The sequence below is a fragment of the Mytilus trossulus genome, chromosome 4, assembly GCF_036588685.1.
Source record: "Mytilus trossulus isolate FHL-02 chromosome 4, PNRI_Mtr1.1.1.hap1, whole genome shotgun sequence".
Classification (NCBI taxonomy): Eukaryota; Metazoa; Mollusca; class Bivalvia; order Mytilida; family Mytilidae; genus Mytilus; species Mytilus trossulus.
The window spans coordinates 63,139,254-63,165,040 of record NC_086376.1 but is presented as its reverse complement, the minus strand read 5'-3'; the positions used below and the strand labels follow the sequence as shown (position 1 = coordinate 63,165,040).

The 25,787-nt window shown below is 31.4% G+C and overlaps 2 protein-coding genes across 3 annotated transcripts; one reads left to right on the top strand and one right to left on the bottom strand.

The window, feature by feature from the left end:
* Nucleotides 1-7,401: 7,401 nt before the first annotated feature.
* On the bottom strand, nt 7,402-14,659 carry LOC134715729 (coiled-coil domain-containing protein 124-A-like). Its single transcript, XM_063578101.1, has 5 exons — nt 14,583-14,659; nt 11,991-12,184; nt 10,651-10,819; nt 10,137-10,254; nt 7,402-8,814 (listed from the first exon to the last, which is right to left on the bottom strand). The coding sequence occupies exons 2-5, from the start codon at nt 12,147-12,149 to the stop codon at nt 8,622-8,624; spliced, it is 639 nt and encodes a 212-aa protein (XP_063434171.1). The 5' UTR covers nt 12,150-12,184; nt 14,583-14,659; the 3' UTR covers nt 7,402-8,621.
* A 197-nt stretch (nt 14,660-14,856) lies between these two features.
* LOC134715728 (nicotinamide riboside kinase 1-like) lies at nt 14,857-22,731 on the top strand. Of its 2 annotated transcripts, none has more exons than XM_063578098.1 (8): nt 14,857-15,118; nt 16,713-16,764; nt 17,216-17,306; nt 18,258-18,315; nt 20,341-20,467; nt 20,996-21,067; nt 21,599-21,702; nt 22,418-22,731. In XM_063578098.1, the coding sequence occupies exons 1-8, from the start codon at nt 14,863-14,865 to the stop codon at nt 22,498-22,500; spliced, it is 843 nt and encodes a 280-aa protein (XP_063434168.1). In that variant the 5' UTR covers nt 14,857-14,862; the 3' UTR covers nt 22,501-22,731. The 2 variants fall into 2 exon arrangements, with proteins under 2 accessions (XP_063434168.1, XP_063434170.1); XM_063578100.1 differs by having other exon boundaries at nt 14,864-15,137.
* The last annotated feature ends 3,056 nt before the right edge of the window (nt 22,732-25,787 follow it).

Sequence of the window (25,787 nt, the reverse complement as noted above, 5' to 3'; positions counted from 1 at the left end):
AGCATTTAGGATCCAAAATTGCCAAAAGGTATGCCAAATACGGCTAAGGTAATACACATTGTTTGAGAAAACAATCCACACATTTATTAATCATTGATCATTGACAACTAACTTAAGAAAGTTCCTCCCCGTATCAACGGTCAAGGAAAACCCAGAGATAAAACTATATAGTATTTTATGGTCATAAAACCTCTGGAAACCTGTGTTCTCCAGCAGAAATATCTTTCGACAGACCGTCTCATGGGGACAACATGAAAATTAAAGTTGATAATGAACTTTCATTCCCAAACAAAAAATATACACTTATAATCTATATAACATTTCAGAATTGAAAATTCAGAAAATAAAAAATATACAATACACCGACAGCTGTGCGATATTAAAATCTTTTTATCAAAAATGTAATTTTGATGTGTACTCTTCAAGTAGGCTAGACGGTGAGACACATTTACATGTATACCTTTAACCTGAAATCAAGTTTAATTAAACAAATCCTGATTGGACAATACCTTATTTACAAACCGTTAATACAAACATTTTCCCGCTATTACTAGTCGAAACGCGGGAAAATGCATTTGTTTAAATCTTTTAGCAGCTAGTGTTGTGTGTTTAGTTTTTCGCTGGCGGATCCAAATTGTTGTCACATTTAGCTTTTGTGTCTTTTTGGGTTGCTCGCCGACTTTTGTCAACAAAACGGAAAACTTAAAAACATTTGACATGCAAGTGTAAGGTTTAGCTAGCTATAAACCATGTTACACACTTTTGTCATCGAGAAATGCCTTTACTAAGTATGGATTTCGACACTTATATTTTTATTTATTTTTTGTTAATAAAGTCTATCGTTTGTTTTGTCAGTTTTATAGGCTCCTCTCTTTTTGAATTGACCTTTGAGTTCGGTATTTCTGTAATACTAGTACTTATGAACTATTCCAGATTGATGAAAATGAGTTTCCACATAAAGAGAAAGCTGTTATAATTGTCCTGAAAGTTGTATGTTATTCCTGTCATGTAGTGGGTTTATTTTACTGTTATATTAAGCATTGCCATCAAAACGCGAGGTTCGGCTAGCCACAAAACCAGGTTTAACCCACCATTTTTTTCTTTGAATGTCCTGTACCAAGTCAGGAAAATGGCCATTGTTGTATGATAGTTCGTTTCTGTGTGTGTTACATTTTAGTGTTGTGTTTCTGTTGTCTCGTAGTTCTACTCTTATATTTGATGTGTTTTCCTCAGGTTTAGTTTGTAACCCGGATTTGGTTTTTCTCAATCGATTTAGGAATTCAGAACAGCGGTATACTACTGTTGCCTTTATTTAACAATCACATTACAGATTATCCTGATACTGAAAGTTGACCAATGTTTTAAGGCAAATAATTACCCATAGTTTAAATCAGGATCTTTATAAGATATGATAGCAGTATCCAGTGGACAACAATTGCAACAATTTGTATGATGTTTGTCGTGTATCTTCACCCCCTAAAACTCCATTCCTATTTTGGAATTTATTTTAAAAAAATCAAAATCATGCTAGGTTCAGTTTAAAATGAGTGGAAATCTTAAATCAATTAGAAAGCAATGTCATGCTATTGGGTTAATGTTGGCACTATTTACCAGTATGAATGAATGGTGATATGTTTTGGCCAAAAAGTGAAATAACAAACAACCAGATGCTCCGCAGGGCGTAGCTTTATACGACCGCAGAGGTTGAACCCTGAACGGTTGGGGCAAGTATGGACACAACATTCAAGCTGGATTCCGCTCTAAATTTGGATAGTGATTAAATAGTTGACACAGCATAGGTTTCTGACACAGAATGAATGTATTCAAATGAACTTAAAATTTTTGTTTTCTCTTAGAGCAATTCACTATGCTGTTGAATATTAATCCTCTCAAAAAAATGTTTGAAGAAATTTTCTTTTTATTTATGAAATTTCAAATGAGAAAAATTTAACCCAATTTTTTATTCACATCCCCCTTTCCCTTATTCCAAAAGTAATTTCAATTAAAATATTCTAATGGAGTTTGCAACAATTACTACTCATTTAAATACATGATGTAAAAAAACAGCTTGTTATCACTGAATGGTAAAGATTATTTAAATTTATCAGTTGGTAGTAAAAAGTGAATATACATTGTATATTGTATATAACAAAGATTTAAGTTGATTCTGGACAAAGAAAGATAACTCCAATTAAAAAAAAATCTTGCAGATATTTCTTGCTTACTATACTGGACAAAGAAAGATAACTCTTAATTAAAAAAAAATTTGCTATTTCACAATATTGTGAAATTAGATATTTCTTGCCATTGCACAATACTGTGCAATTGAAAAGACTTGCTATTGCACAATACTTAATTTAATAATTTTAGATCCTGATTTGGACCAACTTGAAAACTGGGCCCATAATCAAAAATCTAAGTAAATGTTTAGATTCAGCATATCAAAGAGGCCCAAGAATTTAATTTTTGTTAAAATCAAACTTAGTTTAATTTTGGACCCTTTGCACTTTAATTTAGACCAATTTTAAAACTGGACCAAAAATTAAGAATCTACATACACAGTTAGATTTGGCATATCAAAGAACCCCAATTATTCAATTTTTGATGAAATCAAACAATGTTTAATTTTGGACCCCGATTTGGGCCAACTTGAAAACTGGGCCAATAATCAAAAATCTAAGTACATTTTTAGATTCAGCATATCAAAGAACCCCAAGGTTTCAATTTTTGTTAAAATCAAACTAAGTTTAATTTTGGACCCTTTGGACCTTAATGTAGACCAATTTGAAAACGGGACCAAAAATTAAGAATCTACATACACAGTTAGATTCGGCATATTAAAGAACCCCAAATATTCAATTTTGATGAAATCAAACAAAGTTTAATTTTGGACCCTTTGGGCCCCTTTTTCCTTAACTGTTGGGACCAAAACTTCCAAAATCAATACCAACCTTCCTTTTATAGTCATAAACCTTGTGTTTAAATTTCATAGATTTCTATTTACTTATACTAATGCTATGGTGCGAAAACCAAGAAAAATGCTTCTTTGGGTCCCTTTTTGGCCCCTAATTCCTAAACTGTTGGGACCGAAACTCCCAAAATCAATACCAACCTTTCTTTTGTGGTCATAAACATTGTGTTTAAATTTCATTGATTTCTATTTACTTTAACTAAAGTTATTGTGCGAAAACCAAGAATAATGCTTATTTGGGCCCTTTTTTGGCCCTTAATTCCTAAACTGTTGAAAATAAAACTCCCAAAATCAATCCCAACCTTTATTTTGTGGTCATAAACCTTGTGTCAAAATTTCATAGATTTCTATTAACTTAAACTAAAGTTATAGTGCGAAAACCAAGAAAATGCTTATTTGGGCCCTTTTTGGCCCCTAATTCCTAAAATGTTGGGACCAAAACTCCCAAAATCAATACCAGCCTTCCTTTTATGGTCATAAACCTTGTGTTAAAATTTCATAGATTTCTATTCACTTTAACTAAAGTTAGAGTGCGACGACGACGACGACGACGACGACGACAAAATTTGCGGTCGTATAAAAACAAAGACCCAGGTCACTCTCTTTATAAGACAGTCCCAAACTTGAATTGTTCTGATATTAAAAGGAGGATCTGATTGATGAAATCCACCCTGGAAAGTTCAGGCGAGAAAAAACCAATATACTGTATAAGCATTCACTGAACCATCGAAATTAAGATCAAGGATAAATGACATGTTACAGATTGATAGATTGTTTTGTAAGCCATCTAAATACAAAATATGAAGTAATAAGATCGATTGTCTCTTAAATGTAAAGCTTCATACTAAAAATTAACGCACTGGTCAGATTAGTATTTTTGTAAGCTACCTGCATACCAAAAACAACCAGATGCTCCGCAGGGCGTAGCTTTATACGACCGCAGATGTTGAACCCTGAACAGTTGGGGCAAGTATGGACACAACATTCAAGCTGGATTCCGCTCTAAATTTGGATTGTGATTAAATAGTTGACACAGCATAGGTTTCTGACACAGAATGAATGTGTTCTAATGAACTTAAAATTTTTGTTTTCTCTTAGAGCAATTCACTATGCTGTTGAATATTAATCCTCTCAAAAAAATGTTTGAAGAAATTTTCTTTTTATTTATAAAATTTCAAATGAGAAAAATTGAACCCAATTTTTTAATCACATCCCCCTTTCCTTTATTCCAAAACTAATTTCAATTAAAATATTCTGATGGAGTTTGCAACAATTACTACTCATTTAAATACATCATAAAACATTAAGATGTAAAAAAACTGCTTGTTATCACTGAATGGTAAAGATAATTTAAATTTATCAGTTGGTAGTAAAAAGTGAATATACATTGTATATTGTATATAACAAAGATTTAAGTTGATTCTGGACAAAGAAAGATAACTCCAATTAAAAAAAATTCTTGCAGATATTTCTTGCTTACTTTACTGGACAAAGAAAGATAACTCTTAATTAAAAAAACATTTGCTATTTCACAATATTGTGAAATTAGATATTTCTTGCCATTGCACAATACTGTGCAATTGAAAAGACTTGCTATTGCACAATACTTAATATAATAATTTTAGATCCTGATTTGGACCAACTTGAAAACTGGGCCCATAATCAAAAATCTAAGTACATGTTTAGATTCAGCATATCAAAGAGGCCCAAGAATTTGATTTTTGTTAAAATCAAACTTAGTTTAATTTTGGGCCCTTTGCACTTTAATTTAGACCAATTTTAAAACTGGACCAAAAATTAAGAATCTACATACACAGTTAGATTTGGCATATCAAAGAACCCCAATTATTCAATTTTTGATGAAATCAAACAATGTTTAATTTTGGACCTCGATTTGGGCCAACTTGAAAACTGGGCCAATAATCAAAAATCTAAGTACATTTTTAGATTCAGCATATCAAAGAACCCCAAGGTTTCAATTTTTGTTAAAATCAAACTAAGTTTAATTTTGGACCCTTTGGACCTTAATGTAGACCAATTTGAAAACGGGACCAAAAATTAAGAATCTACATACACAGTTAGATTCGGCATATTAAAGAACCCCAATTATTCAATTTTGATGAAATCAAAACAAAGTTAAATTTTGGACCCTTTGGGCCCCTTTTTCCTTAACTGTTGGGACCAAAACTCCCAAAATCAATACCAACCTTCCTTTTATAGTCATAAACCTTGTGTTTAAATTTCATAGATTTCTATTTACTTATACTAACGCTATGGTGCGAAAACCAAGAAAAATGCTTATTTGGGTCCCTTTTTGGCCCCTAATTCCTAAACTGTTGGGAACAAAACTCCCAAAATCAATACCAACCTTCCTTTTGTGGTCATAAACATTGTGTTTAAATTTCATTGATTTCTATTTACTTTAACTAAAGTTATTGTGCGAAAACTAAGAATAATGCTTATTTGGACCCTTTTTTGGCCCCTAATTCCTAAACTGTTGAAACCAAAACTCCCAAAATCAATCCCAACCTTTCTTTTGTGGTCATAAACCTTGTGTCAAAATTTCATAGATTTCTTTTAACTTAAACTAAAGTTATAGTGCGAAAACCAAGAAAATGCTTATTTGGGCCCTTTTTGGCCCCTAATTCCTTAAATATTGGGACCAAAACTCCCAAAATCAATACCAACCTTCCTTTTATAGTCATAAACCTTGTGTTTAAATTTCATAGATTTCTATTTACTTATACTAACGCTATGGTGCGAAAACCAAGAAAAATGCTTATTTGGGTCCCTTTTTGGCCCCTAATTCCTAAACTGTTGGGAACAAAACTCCCAAAATCAATACCAACCTTCCTTTTGTGGTCATAAACATTGTGTTTAAATTTCATTGATTTCTATTTACTTTAACTAAAGTTATTGTGCGAAAACTAAGAATAATGCTTATTTGGACCCTTTTTTGGCCCCTAATTCCTAAACTGTTGAAACCAAAACTCCCAAAATCAATCCCAACCTTTCTTTTGTGGTCATAAACCTTGTGTCAAAATTTCATAGATTTCTTTTAACTTAAACTAAAGTTATAGTGCGAAAACCAAGAAAATGCTTATTTGGGCCCTTTTTGGCCCCTAATTCCTTAAATATTGGGACCAAAACTCTTAAAATCAATACCAGCCTTCCTTTTATGGTCATAAACCTTGTGTTAAAATTTCATAGATTTCTATTCACTTTTACTAAAGTTAGAGTGCGAAAACTAAAAGTATTCGGACGACGACGACGACGACGACGACGACGACGACGACGCCAACGTGATAGCAATATACGACGAAAATTTTTTCAAAATTTGCGGTCGTATAAAAACAAGCTAACATCCCAGTGATAAGTATTAATTATGAAAATTGTTACAAGGCACTCTTCTTAGAAATAGTCCCCAATCACAGACTTTTCTGACTATGGAACTCATCTCCAATTTGATGAGTGGTAACTTAAAAATTTGAAGAGACTATGAAAAATTTAAATGCATGCAATAATTTCTGAATATACAGTAGTATCTTATGAAGACAATTCAATGTCTGAGAAATTGATTAAAAAGGTGAAAACAATAAGTCTGTAACTTTAATGTTTGAGTGTAATTTTAACATGTAACTTCTGACTTTAACAGGGGTTACATAATATATCATTTTTGGTGGTGTTTTAGTAAATGTATCTTTTAATTCAAAATATGACCTCAAAGAATATTTCAGAATATCAAAGAGAAAGATATGTATACAGTCAGACGTCATCCCATATTTTTCAGGGATCACCATGGTAAACTATAAACTAAAATGAACCTTTTAACTTAGTTTATGTATTACTTCCCAATTATTGTAACATCATATTCTGCAAGAAATCAAAGTTCAAGGTTTATAATTAATTTAATTTACCCTACCCTACAGATGTTTTAGGTAAGAATCCTTTTTAACCTTTTTATCCCATTAATTTGGTAGAATATAGCCCAAAAGGCAAAACAAAAATTATTCAATAACTATTTGGGTTTTTTTTAATGGAAAATATGAAATCCAGATTTGCTTCTGCAATGTCATGAATCCTTTACAAGTTGGAATGAATAAAAGATACTTTTAATACAGACATTATTCCAGTCAAGTTTCATTCAACATATTTGTGTCATTGAGGAAAGGAAGATGATCATTTTCAGCTGCAGATGTAATATGTTCTTCTTAGTTCAACTCAATTCACCAATGAGTTTCAGAGGCAATAATAAACATGATTAACATGTGCAGATTTAAAAGACTCATGCAGAACTGATTGATGTGCAACAGCTGCAAATTGGTAGCAAAGGCTCATATAGGACCTAGACCAAGTGAGATTGAAGAAATGGCAGATCATATATTGTAATAAATCATTTTAAATAATAGATCACTCTTTCAACTACAAAGTAGACAAGTTAAATTTATTCAGTCATACATTATCTTAACATGTATACACAACAGTAGCACTTAAAATAGTAAACATAAACATTTCTTCACACTGATCAAGCTTGTTACAACTTGAAAATATCCTCACCAAAATGAGCTATTATGTATCAATATATGATAAATATGACATGTATTTGATAGCAGTTTTTTGGCAGGTATAATTGATGAAAACAAGGCAATCATAACTTTTATGACAATAAGATTTTATATTTTGTCCAGCAATGTGTGTAGTTGCCCCTTGTAAAGTGTTCAACAAATTATATTGAAGTTAAATAGATCAATTAACAAACAAAGAAGACAGTAGTTCTTTCTTCACCAAGAGCAAAAGATGTGTAGCTTTATTTTCATTTTAAATTATTAATGTTAAAACTACAGAAGGGTCAGAGATTCAAAATGCATAACTCAAGACACCTAAAATAAGATATCAAATTAAATTAAGAAAAGCATGGTAACATATATAATAGTGATATACATGTATAATAGGATTTCCAATAAAACACTATCCACCAAAGACCAATTTACTCGCATGTCAGAAACTTTCAGACACTGTACAACCTTCAACAATGATCCTATGCTTCTTATTTATACATTTTGAAATTATTAAGAAACGAAGACTTCAGTTGACTCTAAATGAATTTGGCTATTTATTTTACATATTTTTGACATGTAGCTCTTTAATGTTTTCAGTACTTACACATCCTTGGATTTCAAATGTTTGGCTTTGAGCATTCCTGATGAAGGTAAATCCAGAAAAGTGTTTCGGAAAAATTTGCCAAATGTAACTGTAAGCACTACCAAATATGACCTATTTAAAGTATTTAAAAAGTACTGAACTCAAATGTATATGCAAAAAGAAGAAGCCCATAAAAAATGACAAAATCAGATGTTTTCAAACTATGAAACTAGCGATGTTTAAGATCATTGTATACTCTTATCATGAATAACAATTAATTAATATATATAATATTCATAACAGTTCAATACTTTTTACACATACAATGACAGGAGATATCCTTATTTATCAACAGTAAAGCAATGACAATAATATCCAGACATTTGCAACACAAAAATCTTTTAATTGCATGTTCTAATCCGTCTGAAATTTCAATCCAGGTGGATAGTTTCATGTATAACGTTATGGTGGTTCCTTGTAACAAAGTCTTTTCTTCCATTTTGTAGTGCTAAGATTCTGCTGATTGGTTGAGTGGGTTATCAGGTGACTTCATCCAATCTTTCCACAACATATGTTTTAATTGTGATAATTTCATACTTGGGTTTTCCTGTTTTAGGATAGGTATGTTAGTGTCTTCATATTTTTTATAGGCAGCTTTCATTCTTTTCTCTGGATGGTGATCAACTGCAGCTTCTTTTTCACTGGAAAAATTAACAACAATCATACAATAACCAAACAACTGCCAATAGATGTGGTATTAACACAAATTATCTCTTTAACACATTCCATTCACAATTTTATTATGTTGCAATTCAGTCCAAAAAGTATTCAAAGTCAAATAAAGTTATTTTATTGATTGCTGTAGAAAGCTTGTACATGTATATACATTTGTAGTACTCTTTGAATAATTATATGCAGCCACTTCTTGGTCACAAAAATTTAGGGGGAAATTTCCATCATTTAATGAAATAGCAAAAATTTAAATAACCTATGGCGTAGGCTGTTTTGATTTAAAAACAAAACTAGTTTCTTTTTTAAACAAGGAGTTGAAAAGGTTAAATAAATTACCTTTATTAACCATTCAAGATCAATAATTACATTTTGAACAATGCCAGAGATCAAATTGGACATTTAAGCAATGCTCTCACTAAAAGAGGGACAAAAAATACCAAAGGGACAGTCAAACTTATAAATCTAAAACAAACTGACAACGCCATGGCTAAAAATGAAAAAGACAAAAATTCTTTTACTTTTCTACATTGGCTAGAGGTATAGGGGGAGGGTTAGGATCTCATAAACATGTTTAATCCCGCCGCAATTTTGCCCCTGTCCCAAGTCAGGAGCCTCTGGGCTTTGTTAGTCTTGTATGATTTTAAATTTTAGTTTCTTGTGTATAATTCGGAGTTTAGTATGACGTCCATTATCACTGTACTATTATGCATATTTTTAGGGGCCAGCTGAAGGACACCTACGGGTGGGAGAATTCTCGCTACATTGAAGACCCATTGGTTGCCTTCGACTGTTGTCTGCTCTATGGTCGGGTGGTTGTCGCTTTGACATATTCACCATTTCCTTTCTCAATTTTAAATAATATTACACGTGACACAACATAGAAAACTAGAAAACAGCATGAACCCCACCAAAAACTAGGGGTGATCTCAGGTGTTTCGGAAGGGTAAGCAGATCCTTCTCCACATGTGGCACCCATCTTGTTGCTTATGTGATAACAAATCCAGTAAAAAGTCTATGTATCCTTGAATTTTCTTTAAAAGTGAGTCTATATGTTTTTCTATATTTTTTAATTATGTACAATTTGTTTTTTAGAACATTTTTGCCAAATCAAAATATTTTATATTTTGTATACACACTGTCAAATGACTGTCTGGTAATTATTTCCCGTGAAAAAGTGCACAATTAACATTTTGTATGGTAATTTATTGAAAATTATATATGTTCTCTAAAACAATTATTCTCATGATCTGATCAACACAAAATAAAAGGAATTTCTATTAATACTACAAACCTTAAAACAGATAAAGCAGCTTCAACACTCCTTGCTTCACCCTCTAACTGTAGTTTGTTTAGATTTTCCTCTAATGGTTTATCCAAATGTGTTTCTTCTTTCTCCTTCTCTGCTGCAGCTAAAACAGCGATATAATGTCAAGATTACATGAGAACTGATATAAAATTTCTATCATTTAGAAGTTTGATTTTACTTTACTTATCACGCTAATAGTAATTGATTAAACCTGTCAGTTGATATTTAAAAGTGTTAACATTATTCAGTACCTTTTACATGGTATTATCTGCATATCCAATCTTATAAAATGAATAATTTGGAGTTCAGAACTTCAGTATGGCTTTCATTATCACTGAACTAGTATATATTTGTTTAAGGGCCAGCTGAAGGACACCTCCAGGTGCGGGAATTTCTCGCTACATTGAAGATCTGTTGGTGACCTTCTGCTGTTGTCTTTTCTATGGTCGGGTTGTTGTCTCTTTTACACATTCCCCATTTCCATTCTCATTTTTATTACCTGCAGCTGCTGTTCTGTCTTTTTCTAACTGTTCAGCAATCTGTGTTCTAGTTATTTTGTCTACTGTAGCTGGCTTTTTTACTTTTATTGCTTCCATTTCTTCATCATGAAGTTTCTGTAATTCCTTCTTCTTTTCCAATTGTTCTACTCTTTTCTTCTCTTTGTCTTCCTTAAGAAAATAGATTTAACAATCAGAATTTCACTTTGTTTTATCAGCGCTGTCATGCAGATATAATGAAAATATAATAATTCATGGAGCTACTTTTACTTGCCATCATAATGATGTAAGAAGACAACTTACCTTTAGCTTTCCAATATCTGTGACTAATTATTCTTACTATTTATGACATTGAATAATGATTTCTGCCTCATTGTTTTATTTATTTCCATTTTTATTGTTTTATATATATTGATATCATTTCAACAGATTTAGTTTTTCAGCGCGGGATTTCGGGATCAGGACCCCTCCTACCCCCCCTTTCCTTTAAATATTATTGTTTAATTTAATTCATATAAATCTTGGTTAATTTGTCCCTTATTAGAACTTTCTGTTTCTGCTGCTGTCCTACTGCATATCAAGTCATAATTGATTTGGCCTTTCACTTTTTCCAACTGATTTTGTTCTTGGCGAAACCCTGTATTAATCGTTCTATCAATGTTCTCGTTCAGGTAGCAAACATGCCCGTGTGTTCTTACCTTATCAAAAAGAAGCTGAAAACATGCTTTTATTCAATATTTTTCAGGACATTTACTTTTGTTTAAATTCATTGTATGTTAAGATAAATCCCAAGCAATTCGGAAAACAATGACAACATGACAAACTCTAATTCGATAAACGCAGAGAAGATCTAAAATGTTTTCATTAACACATGTACATTTTGAGGAACGGAAAATTACAACAGGGACCCATTTCAGCTACTTGATGCAGGGCTCTATCTTTAGAACGAAAGGACATTTCCAATCATAAATATTATAAAAATAGATTTCGGCGATGACTGTTATCAGATAAGGGTAAATAACGCAAACCATACCGAATATTAGCATTAAGAACTCATGGTCTTGGCATATAAATGGGTTTTCCTTTGACTTAATTGGGTTTTAGAACTCTGCAATGGGCATTTGCATTGGCTAATGTTGGGTTTCTAATTATTTGTATTGCCTGATCCCAAATATGCAGCTTATCTGGAGCTCTGAACATTTTAGGTTATTCAAACCTCTCTTTGTTGCTGCTTTAAATTAGAGTTATTGATTGTTTGTAACCTTCCTTTTTTTCTTTTTTTTTACCTGCCTTTTTTATTCATATTCTTATTTCATTTCAACAGATGTGATAAAAATCCAACCTTTCTTTTTTGTTTATTGGCACAATGTTTATCATCATCTCTCCAATATTCATCTTCTTTTTCCTTTTCTTTTTTTGCATTTTCAGTGTCTCTGACTTCTTGCTTTCTTGCTTTTGCCACAGCAGCCTTGGAATTTTCTCCTTTAAATTTCTTTGGCATTCTTTCAACTAGATTTTTTTAATATTTACAGATATCTGAAAATAAAAACTTGAATAAATACAATGTGTAGTTTCTAGCATGATACCTTAGAACAGTGATGGCATGTAAGTTAGTGTATGATTAATCTAGCACCTTTAAAATATTTATCTGAACTATTTTCAAGTTGTTCAGTTGTTAATAAATACCCATTAAGACCATCTTCCCAGAACAATATACAATTGTTAAAAAATATGAAACTAATTGTGGTAAAAGAACATTGACATTATTTTAGTATTCTGGAACCTTGTTGTGGAATTCCTTGTCTTTCACTTTGAAACATAGTAAAAGTATAAATGTTTATCTGAACAACGAAATGTCCTGCTTAATTACATGCTTATCTCTTGGAAATACAAGAAGAGAACTTTTAGTAGTTTTAATGTAACAATTATCATGATTATACTATAAATATACATGTACTTTTCAATTAAGTGAATGGTATTTTTTCTCCTGTACTACAGTACACTGTTTACAATGTATATGTGCTATTGTGTGCAGTGTATTACAGTAGGTTAAAACCGTTTTTGCTTTTATTACATGTACACTTTTGTAAAAAATATTTTAAATTGTGTAATCTTATATGTAGATTAAAAGGCCTATGGGTGGATTAACAGTTTTGTAAACTGTGTTTACTGTTACCTTCTGAAAATAATGAATTATTATTAATTGAACCAGGGATTTTCTATACTAACATTAGTTTAGAAAGTCCCTGGTTGAACAGACAAATCAATATATGTACTCTACACTGTCTGTGTGCTTTTAATATTACTAAACAATTTATGTCTAATCTTATGTACTTGTATGTAATGTCATGAAAGCTCTTTATAGGGCCCTTTAATGCAGTGATATTGTTGGCTTTTTTCAAAACTACCTCTACCCTTTTTTATTGGGAAAATATGCATCATTTTCATCAAATTGGGAAATTCAAAATAAATCATGAATTTGACTGAAACTTCAATTTACAGGCCGCAGGCACTTGTCTCAAAAAAAATCTACACAATGGTATATGACATGACTATCATTGTTGTCGGGATCATTAATAGCAGGCCTCAGAAGTCGGTCAAGGGGATGTTTTTTTGCATTCGTCTCATTTTTTGGCAACACCCAGCCCGCAGTGATTGAATTATTACAAAAAAATATTAAAATAAAAACTGTCAGCTTCCCTCTGACTATGAATTATAACCTTTATTGTAAATTCTTTACAGATTATGTGAAACAAACCTAAATAAGTTTGTTATGAAACACACGTGTACACAACGACACTAATGTAGAGTTATAAATTGACCAAAATTTCCCACATTTATTTTTAGCCAGACGATTGACCAATGAGAAACCAGTATAAAATTACATGCGGACTGGGTGTTGCCAAAAAATGAGATGAATGCAAAAAAACATCCCGTCGACCGACTTCTGAGGCCTGCTACTAATGATCCCGACATCAATGATATTCTTGTCATGTACCATTGTGTAGATAAATCAATTTAGATTTACGGCATATTAAGTTTAAGTAGGTTTGACAACAGAGAAATAAAAAAAATAAGGGGAATTTGGGACTGGGTGTCATTATTCAAAAATTTAGTTAAGTACCTTGTGTTATATTAAGGTATATAGGAAATAATTTTTTGAGACAAGTGCCTGTGTTACATTTTCAAGAGTCAAACCCTGCTTTAAACTAAGACCAATTTTGTCAGTGATGATAGATAAAAATACCCTCAAATGTGCATTTTAAGCATGAAAAATGTATAAATAAGTGTTTTTCGGTTTGAATTCACACAGAATTACAACTGAGACTGCACCATTGCACTGTTTGGGAAAAAAGTTGTGCTTTTGGGAATAATTTTAAGCCATTTTTTTTAAAATTAGGAATTTTCTCTAGCATGTCTAGGGGAAAAGGCCCAATTTCTGCTGTAATTTGAGGCAAACAATATCACTGTCATGACTGTTAACTGTATTAAATGGGAAATATTTTAAAATATTCTTATTCTATTCTTATTCTTATGGCCGATACAATTCATCACAGAACTGGTTATTCATGAGATCCTTGCATAAAGTGAAACCAGAATGCGCATGATTCCATATTTGATTTTAAATCAGATTGTTGAACAACATGAACATGATGAACAATGACTCATTTTGTCAAGTAATAAGCTTCACATCATGTAGCCTGGTATCCGGCCCAATCTAGCTGCACGTCGCCAGGATCCCAGGCTACACATTATGAAAATTGATTGGAATAGGCATGAATGTAAAGGACTAGGGGTGAAAATTGTCTTTGGTTGTAAAATCATAAAATGTTTTCATTTTTACAATAATTAAATGTGTCATGTTCATTTATGTTAGATCTGTTTAAGATTAATTATACTGTAATTACTATGAATTCTAGTAAAGATGTTGTACCTTGTTTTAAACGTTTATATCAGTTGTAAGTGCAAGGAATCTGGCTCAGTCTTAATTTTGGTTATTGACAGTTGTTGTGCAATTTTATTAAGAAAAAGAATTTAATATTTAATTTTTGTTTTGATCATTTCTAGGGTGATTATAAAACAAAAACATCTATTATTTTCTTTGCTTGACATTTAATCTTGTCCAATCTGTATTAATTTAAAATAAATAAGAACTATATATCTTGATGTAAGTTTCGTTTTATTCAATCTAAACTTGGTCTAGAAAATTAAACATGGACGACGAAAACATGAAAATAGAAAATGGGAATGAATTAAACGAGAAATTGGCCTCAAATGACATTGATAGTTCGCAAAATTGTGCAGCTGAACGAAAAATAACTCAAACTGATCATTTAAATAAACAATTGTTAAATGCATTCCTCGAAAGATTGAACACGAAGACAGAAAACGTACAGGACAAGGAAGGGGAGACAACTGATGGTGAATGGGTGGAAAATACAACTGAAGAAACAGCTGAAATTACCAGTAGTAAGAAGCAAATGTCAGGGTACTTTTATGCCCCACCTACGATAGTAGAGGGGCATTATGTTTTCAGGTCTGTGGCTCCGTCCGTCTGTCCCGCTTCAGGTTAAAGTTTTTGGTCATGTTAGTTTTTGATGAAGTTGAAGTCAAATCAACTCGCAAGTATACATGTGCCCTATGATATGATCTTTCTAATTTAAATGCCAAATTAGAGTTTTGACCCCAATTTTACGCTTCACTGAACATAGAAAATGATAGTGCAAATTTCAGGTTATAAAAGTTTTTGGTCAAGGTAGTTTTTGATAAAGTAGAAGTCCAATCAACTTGAAACTTAGTGTACATGTTCCCTTTGATAACATCATTCTAATTTTAGTGCCAAATTAGAGAAATTATTTCAATTTCACAGTCCACTAAACATAGAAAATGATAGTGTGAGTGGGGCATGGACACATTCTTGTTTCACATCATACATTTGTACCATTCTGGATATGAGTTGGGTGTTTAGCAGTAATCCTTAAACACCTTATTGCTATTTGTCCCCCATTACTGGATCATACAATTATGTACAATGTATATCACACAGGTTCACGTAAAATTTTGATGTCATAAAACAAAATATCTGACGCCACAATGGAAAAGCGATTGTGTATGACGTCAAAAGTTTAAGCAGCCAGATCAGCCAGGATTAGCGATAAGGTGTTTTCTATCATTGATTCAGAGCAACAATACCATAATTATGTAGTTTTTATGAGACCCAACAGGCAAACAAACCTCTCAGTGGCAGAATTATTTGTCGTTTTTTAGCATGTTAATATCGATGATATCAAAATATTTTATATTTTCATGATTAAAAGTTTGCAATATTCATAATAATTTGATTTATGCATAACAAACCATTTAAGATTTGTGTAAAAGTCTGTTTCAATGCATTCATTTAAAATGTACAAGTTGAAAAAATGAATGATCGACCAAAGTCTGTACATGTTTTCAGAGACAAAAATCTTTGAAATGTCTATTGATCTCTGTTCACGGTTAAAATGTTGTTATTTCAATTAATATATATATTGTCTTTGTATGTAAATCATAATATTACATATGAGGTATCATGTAAAAGAACTAGGAATGAATAAGCACTCAGGTAATCCCTCGTACAAAAACATATCAAGGATGAGATATTGACGAATCATACATGTAAGTCCTTCAGGGCTTCAATGAACATATTAACATTACACAACAAATCTGATCTATTGGGAGAAAAGTTATTACCAGCTATCTCACCTTATTATTTGGACTAGCCACGATTTTTATACAAATTTAAATAGATGTGGTATGATCATTACAAATGTCAGAGATAACTTTCCACCAAAGTTTCAAACGAATTGGATGCATATTTACAATCCCATACACCTGAAGCAGATAATAATTTAAAAGAAGATATCTATATTCATGATATTTGTCTTTCAAGATCTGTATACTGTAAAAAGTGTCTTTTTAGATAAATAATTATTACATAAGGTGTCTTTAATGCTGAGAACAGATGATATGTTAGCATGTACATTTTGTATTTCTCTTTTAATCTCTCATTATACTATTTTTGCAGGTCTTAAAAATGGAATAAAGCTAAACAATGTTTTTATTATTGGCATCTCAGGGTAAGTTGAACAAGATTTGATAAATTTGTCTGAGCAACATTTCACTGGCCTGGGCTGTAAGGCTTGTGGTTTATATTATGAAGGCTGTAACTGAAAAAATATCCAAAATAGTTATTATTATTATAATATTCTGGGTGTTATTGTTTGGTTTTATGGTAAGCGGTGGCATCATCAGTGTACCATGGACACATTCTCCTTTAATTTTGTATATAGGCTAGCTTTTTTCAGATAATCAAGCAAATTGTGGAATAATAGTGTAACAATATACAAATGTACATGATATACAAGATATATGCTTGTTGCAAACACACAAATTTCATTAAACTTTTGTAAATACTCAATTATCAATAACTCTGTATGGCTATTAACAACATTTTCCTACTGAGTATCCCTTGAATGTAGAGTTTATTTTACCTTTGAATTCTGTTATTGATGTAAATGTATGTTTCAGACCATCTAACAGTGGAAAGACTTCATTAACATCCTGCTTAAAGAAATCACTGCCAGGTTCAGCTCATATATGTCAAGACGACTATTTTCATGTAAGAATCATAGTACTAACTAATGTGGGAATTAAACATATATTTGTTGATCCAAGGGAGAGTAGATATACTGGTTTACATATTATCCAACCCTCCTTCTTTCTACTGGCAATTGCAGTCCATCCATCTCCCATGAAATACCTATAGCTAGTTTCCACAGAAACTACAAATCTGTCTCACTAAGGCTAGTCCATGAAAATTTGTCTGGACTTACCATTTTCAAAACTGGTGAGTCCAAAGAGCATCAAGATTGAAATGTTTTGAATAAACTTAACACATATACCCATATCATCATTTTATAGCAAAGTTTATAAAAGTAATCTGAATTCAATGTCATTTCATTGCTCTATTTGGTCATGGAGACTGAAATAATAGATTATATTGGAATACAATATTTTCTTGTGACTGTTGGACTTACCATGACCAAAAATCCTTAGCGAGAACCCTGATCAGAGCTATTCAAAATTTGAATCAAGCTTCTTGTGTGCTTGCTATATTTAAACCTTGTGATGTGTTATCATACCCATCCCTGATATTTATGGAATACATATATCAAGGGTATCATTTGATGGTAATAACTCACATTTCCCATGGTTATACATGAATACATGCAAGTATTTTCTGTAGATGAAGTCTGAGGGACATATTGACTGTGGGGTTTGTATTTCAACCTGGTGATCTTTTCTTAGACATAACTTTCTAAGTTAGAGAAAAAAATTCTTCAAAAATAATTTGTATTATGGTGAAGAGATGATGGCAATTATAAACAAAAACATGCAAATTGTAGGAAAAGCTTACAAAAAAAAATATATACATTTTCTACTGCAAAAGAAAATTTACAGAAAGACAACATTATATATACTGGTTTAATGTTAAAATTATTAGAGGACCAATAGGACTTATAAAACAAAACTTAAAATCTGTATTGTCTTATGGTCAGTTTTTTTTTAGCCTCCAGGTGATGACCGTTTAACATGGGTACCAGAAGTCCAACACCATAATTGGGAAGGTAAGTTATTTAATTCTGATACCGCAGTTGAAAGCTTTAATTAAATTTAGATAATCAAATAAGAGGAGACTAGAAGTATGCAACAATGAAAGGGCAACTAAATAACACAAAAAATCCAGCTGATGTTACCTATGATTACAGTTTACTGTACTAACTAACCAGAGATGTTAGAGTATACTTCCTTATCTTGTAAGTGATATAAACACAATGAAACCAAAGACCAAACTTCATATGGTATCCTTGTAAATAATGTTACTAACTCATTGTTGAAGGCCGTGCGGTGACCTATACTTGTTAATGTTTTTGTCATTTTGGTCTTTTTGTGGGTAGTTGTCTCATTGGCAATCATACCACATCTTCTTTTTATGCCCCACCTATGATAGTAGAGGGGCATTATGTTTTCTGGTCTGTTCGCTGTTCTTCAGTCTGTTCCTTCGTTCGTCCGTCTGTTCGTCCGTCTGTCCCGCTTCAGTTTAAAGTTTTTGGTCAAGTTAGTTTTTGATGAAGTTGAAGTCCAATCAACTTGAAACTTGGTATACATGTACCCTATGATATGATCTTTCTAATTTTAATGCCAAATTATAGTTTTGAGCCCAACTTCATGGTCCACTGAACATAGAAAATGATAGTGCGAAGTTCAGGTTAAAGTTTTTGGTCAAGGTAGTTTTTGATGAAGTTGAAGTCCAATCAACTTGAAACTTAGTTTACATGTTCCCTTTGATAAGATCATTCTAATTTTAATGCCAAATTAGATAATTTATTCCAATTTCACAGTCCACTAAACATATAAAATGATAGTGCGAGTGATCCGTGTACTGTGGACACATTCTTGTTTATATTATAAAATGGCATTTTATTTTTTTCTATGGTTCATTCAACATCAGTATAAATCTACCTCCAAATATTAATTGTTGTAAGTCTTCTAAAACATTCTTAAAAACTTGCTTTTGAGAATTGTCATCTCAGAATGACCAACCAATTCAAGGTTGGCAAAAAAGCGGTCAATACTAGTATTGACCATGCCAGTGGTAAATACCGGTATTTACCGGGAAATACTGGGAAATACCGGCAAATACTGGTCGATTGAAATTTTTAGTGGTAATTACTATAAAAACCACTATCTACTTGGTCAATTATAATTACAATTAATAATTAATTTATATAGAAAGTGTTCAAATCATTTTTAATGCTTTCATTTCTAAATCTATTGTAAATTCAACCAGGGATCTACATTGATTAATGTGTACTTAATATTATAGTAAAAGATAAAAACTTTTTTGTCCCTGCTTCAAATTTCCATTTCCAGCATGAAGAAGGTTTTTATCTCACAGTTAAATAGCTATAGACAGGAAATAGTTTATTGTTTAAGGGAGTCTTCATATATCAATTTTATTACTTTCAACCCATGTACTGTCAACTTTTATTGGAGGCTGTTGTTTTAGTAATTAAATTTTCACACCTAGCAATGCCAGGTGATAGATAAAAAGACCCATGTAACTTCATTTACCTGTAGTTTTATTTACCTTTAATTTAATTTCCTATAAAATCTTACATTTTGAATAAAAATATATTGACTAAACATGTTGAAATAAAATATAAATTTGTATATATATATATATCTTAAGTATGCAAAATCATAATTCATAAAAACTAAATTTTAAATCAGTAAGCCTAAGTGTTATAAATAAATAAAACATATCAAATACATTAATTTTATTAGCTGACACATTATATTCGACTATTTACCAAGATTTTACTTCAATTAATAGTAGAAACAACCATGAAAATTTCAATTGACCAGTATTTGCCAGTATTGACCACTTTGTGAGTAATGTCCGGGGCGGTAAATACCGGTAAATACCACTGGTAAATACCGGGGGTGGTATTTACCGCCCAACCTTGCCAACCATGGGAGGGCATAAAAACAAGTCCCTAATAATTAATTTTAATCATCAGGTACTAATTATCACTGACATACATGTAACTAATCGTAAGATAATTTGAAGCATGTTTCTTTGATTTCAGTGTTTTCTTCATTAGATATGGATTCTATGGTCAGAGATGTAAAAAAAATAAAAGAAATATTTATGGAAGAAGTTCAAGATAAACCTTCTATATTACTGGTAGAAGGTTTTACTATATTTAATTATGGGTAAATATATATGATGAAGTTAAGATTGATAAACTGCAAACATTGATGGTAAAGCACTGTTTTTTTTCCAAATAAATATTATTTTAGATAGTCTTACATTTGTATGAATAACATTACATTATTCATTGATAAACTGACACAGATAAATGATGACATTGCTGCATTGTTACATTTCATTTCAATGTAAATATAACGGAATTTGATGAGACTCATTAATGTGAGAGGTTTAGCGCTATAGAACCATGTACATGTTTAATCCACCATTTTCTACATTTGAAAATGCCTGTACCAAGTCAGGAATATGACAGTTCTTGTCCATTCGTTTTTGATGAGTTTTGTTATTTGATTTTGCCATGTGATTATGGACTTTCCGAATTGATTTTCCTCTAAGTTTAGTATTTTTGTTCTGATTTAAAAAAAAATGTTAGTAAAATCAAAGGGAATATATGGACTATCATATTATGTTATGAATTTGATCCACCACAATTTTAATGAGGTTAATTATTTTGAACATTTCTTTTATTTTAGGCCATTAAATGAATTGTTTGATAAAAGATATTTTCTTGTTACATCAAAAGAAACATGTCAACAAAGGAGATTGTAAGTAGTATTTTTTAGTTAAAGCAAGATAATAATGTTAAAGTAAAAGGATTGTTTTGTATAAAATATTGTAGTGATTTCAAAAGAACTATATTTTACATTAATGGCAATTATTAAAATGCTATCTTTGAATATTTGACAAACTATGTCATATTTTGACTGATATTACAGAGCCTTTTGGACCCACATTTTGTTTCTTGACTTTGTTCTCATTAATGGTCCACTTTTTGATCTTTTGTGTGATTCAATAAGTATTGCACACTAACAGGATAGTGAAACATGAGCTATAGCCTCTATGAAGGGCCATTTAAAGAAAGAATAGGAAAATCTATGTTCCAGTAAAAATCAGTTATTTCCACACCTAATAAGATTGAAATTTTAAGCTCTTCTATACAACCTGGTAGTTTTGATGTGGACCTAAATCATTTACTTTTATGTTTTACATTTGTTCATATTTGATTTTATCTGATTATATCAAATTGAGCATGAATAGTTTGTATCCAAGAAACACCTTATTTTTCTTTATTGCAGAACAAGAGAATATGATCCCCCAGATGTTCCTGGATATTTTGACAAAGTTGTTTGGCCTCATTATAAACAGACTTACAGTGAAATAACGGAAAGAGATGATATTAGTGAGTTAAAAAGAAATATTTACAAAGTTTGAGGGTAATTAGGAATCAGCCTGTCTGTCCATATGTCCAGAATGTCTTATTTTATTTTTTTATTCGCTATAACTTATTTTGAATACTTGATCATAATTTGCAAACATCTTCATGTGAAGGATTTCTGTTTAGTTTATCCAGAATTCTGTATTATGCTCCTTTCTCTATAGAATTTTTCAACCTTTTCAGAACTGTCCTTGTTATTGTAGCTCCTACAGCGTTGTTTGTAGTATTTAGATGCAGATAACTACTTTTTTTGATTCAGGGGTCTCTCCCATTCATAGTCATTTTCATCTAAATCTAAAATTTTGCCCCTGTCCATTAAAGACCTTGTCATTGCACTACATGTTTTCTTGCATCTACACAATTCTAATATAAAGACAATTGCCTTCTAAATAAAATCAAGGTCTGTTTTTTGCATCTCAAGTGGTGAAAGGGGAGATAAAGCAGATTATGGTGCTTGTTGTATCATTAGAGTATTCTCCCCTTATATGTAATAAATTTATTTAGTATGTACTGTCCTCTGTGTGATGATAACATATTTTTTTTGAAAATATAGGCCAATTTATTCATTTTGGTAAGATCAAAACAGGAATTTTGATACCCAAATTTAAAACATTGCATTAAAAATGTAAATTTTAGCACTTTATCCTTGTTACTGAAAATATTGTCATATCTATTTCAGATTTTATAAAAGAAGACATGAGTAAAGAAGAAATATTTACACAAGTGAAAAATGATATTGACATTTATTTGGAATCCTTATGATGCTGCAACAATTAAACTTTAGTACTGTAGTTGTCCATCAAGTCTATAATGATTCTTTAAAAACAAAGACTGTCAAATCATCCGCTACTTGGAACTTAGAATATAGGTGTTGTACATCAAGGAGGAGAAATGTGATATTTTATTGTATTTTTATATACATTTACAGCATAGGTTGTTTTTTTCATTTATTCATGCACTTTGCCATGACTGTATTAAACATTATTATCACTTGATGTTATTCATCTTATCTCTGACAAACTTTTTTTGTTTTTTTTTTCTATTGCCTCCAAACTTTAAAGTGATTTGATCTAAAAATAGCTGTAAATATTTGAAGCATTGAGAAGTATTGCTGATGTAAGTGGTGACCACGACAACAGAGTTGTTTCCCTTGTTCTAAATTCTATTTGCCAAGAAGAAAAGAAATTTCTATTTATCTAGGATTTGTGTGTCTGTCTAGATCTGATCTTTCTGATTAATTTCAACCAGGACAGTTAGGCCACAGTTTTTTTATTTGTTGGTTTACGGATCCGCCGACCCAATTTTGCCGATTTTCAGAATAAAAATAAAATTTACTTTTCATGCTGTTTTATTCCCGCCGACCGTTATCAATGCATTATCCCTGAAAAATAATTAAAATTTTCTTTTTTTTTATGAAATGAAATGCATTAATCATTAACAAAGTTGATAACACTTTCTTTTTGTGAAAAATAAAACTTCCAATTTACGTTTCTAAAAATAGACAAGTCAATTATAACTGACCTTGAAATGTCTTTTGCGCAAATAATTTGGCGGAACGAAACCTGTGTTTAAAACCAATTACAAAATAAGTTCGTTTCCCTGATTTGTCATCAGTCTGTAAGATGCATCATCTGAGAGAAATAGACTTGTCCAAACGTGGACAGGTGGAATCAGAGACATATAATACATATGTCTCTGGTGGAATACATCAATTAAATTACTGAATATTAACAAATCATTTGAAATTTTCTTGTTTCATAGATAATTAAAAAAATATCGATCATTGGGATAAACACCGGATTGCATGACAACTGATTAACCCGATATTGTCGTTTTTCCAGTGGACGAGTCTATTACGTTTTTCGACACGTGTGTTGAAACTTATTTTTGTAAGACGTTTTTTTTATTTTTTTTCTTTATCAGTTTTTTGTGATTGAAGATCATTATTTACCAAGTTTTCTGGAATTGATTGAGAGCTACGCGAATCTGTTTTTCTTGTTTGTGAAATGACAATTTTTAGTATCGTCTTTTTCTGTGCAACCCCCCTTTTTTACAGAAAGTTATTAAACGATGTCATGCGATGTTTATGATCACTGATCAATAATATTTAATCGAACTAAATGTTAAGAAATGATGACAAAATAGCATCTAAGACAAACATTTTGTTAGTAAGGTGAAATATATATTTATTTTTTCATATTTTTCTGTTTTGAAAGATATTTTTTTTCTTTTTTTTTCCGACCGACCGACCCGACTTTTTTATGGGAAAAATCCGTAAACCAACAAATTAAAAAAACGTGGCCTTACATGGTTGAATGTAAAAATAAGATGTAGTATGTTTGCCAATAGACGACTCTCCACAATAGACCAAATAGATAAAGGTTAACACTCTGGATCACTGAACAACCTTCAAAAATGAGCAAAACCTATACTTATAGTAAGCCATAAAAGACCTAGAAATAATTGATCTCAAGCGTTTCAAATGAGAAAATTAATAACCTGATTTATAAACAAAATAATAAACAAAAACATGATGTAGATTTACAGCGAAAAACTGAAACCACTGAATTGCAGGGTCATCACTTGGGACAGGAACATACAGAATGATGCAGGTTTTAAAATGTTTTCTGAATCCCTGCTGAACAATACAAATTTTTCATAGATTAAAAATTCTGTCGACTTGTATGTATTTACTTTTCTTGTTGGTCCAATTTACAGAAACCCTGCTATATAGGGTATAATTCAACTGATATTTCATCATTTTATCCACTTATGAGCTTTAATGATATAATTCTTTGGCAACTTTGCTCAATATGGCCAAATATATCAGAGAATCAAAGTGAGATCTCTTCTGCATTATAAGCCCTCAATGCAAGGTTCAGTCATAATCAGTTAAGCAGGCAAGACATTTTAGCATGTGTACCCTGGTTTAAAGAAGATAGTTGAATGGCTAGGAAAGGTATTCACTATTTATGTTTGTTATTGAAGAATCATCAAAAGTTGCTAAGATGAAGAACAGCAATAAATCTTCACTCAAGTATATACACCTTATATTTTTTCTTTGATAGTTTTATAGTAATTGGTATTAAATAAGTCCACTTTTTCAGCTGACTTGGCTCTAAAAGGCCAGTTAAAATTTACTTATGGATTTGTAATAGTCTTTTAATACTATAATTCTATCCATGGGTCTTTTCAATGCATTATCACAATGAAAATCATCTTAACTGGGCCATATGTATCCACAATGATGCAAGTAACTTATTAAATATAACTCATTTTATTACTGACATTTTCCGATGTGGATCCAGGGGTGACCCACCAACAAGGCAACATTATGGGTGGGAATTGCAAAAGTTTTTATGTATTAAACATGTACATGTACATGTATTTAGAAATATAGTCTAGGAGCCATCCGTACATTCCGAAATTGGTTTCCTTTCTCTTTCTTTAGTTTGCCTCAACCAAATGTTATGAAACTTATACACAATGCTAATTTAAAACACAAAACACATATCATATTTGAATTTTGGTGTTGTCACTTTTACAAATCGAGAGTTATGCCCCCTTTACATACGGAAAAATTACCGAAATTGTTTGTTTCTATCTGTAACTTAAGTTTGCCTAAACTAATCTTTATGAATCTTATACACAATGTCTATTTCCACCATACACAATTCAATATAAAAAAATGTGGTATGATTGCCAATGAGACAATTCTCCACAAGTGACCAAATGATACAGAAATTAAATTTGAATTAAGGAAGTGTCAACTTTACTGTTCTTCAGTAATATTTCCCTTTATAATGTTGTATGGAAGCAAGGGTATCATTTGAGTCCAATGGATACATTCCCCATTTATTTTCTTCTTTTGTCATATGAATAAAGTGTTCTACTCCAGGACCTGATCCTGCTTATAACACCATCATACCATGGTGCTATATTTGTTACAATAATGTATTTCAGTGAAATAGACGACACACTAAACTCCCTTAGATTCAAATTAACAAAGAAATTTATAAGTACGCAGAACTAGCAGAGGCTAGAGGTTC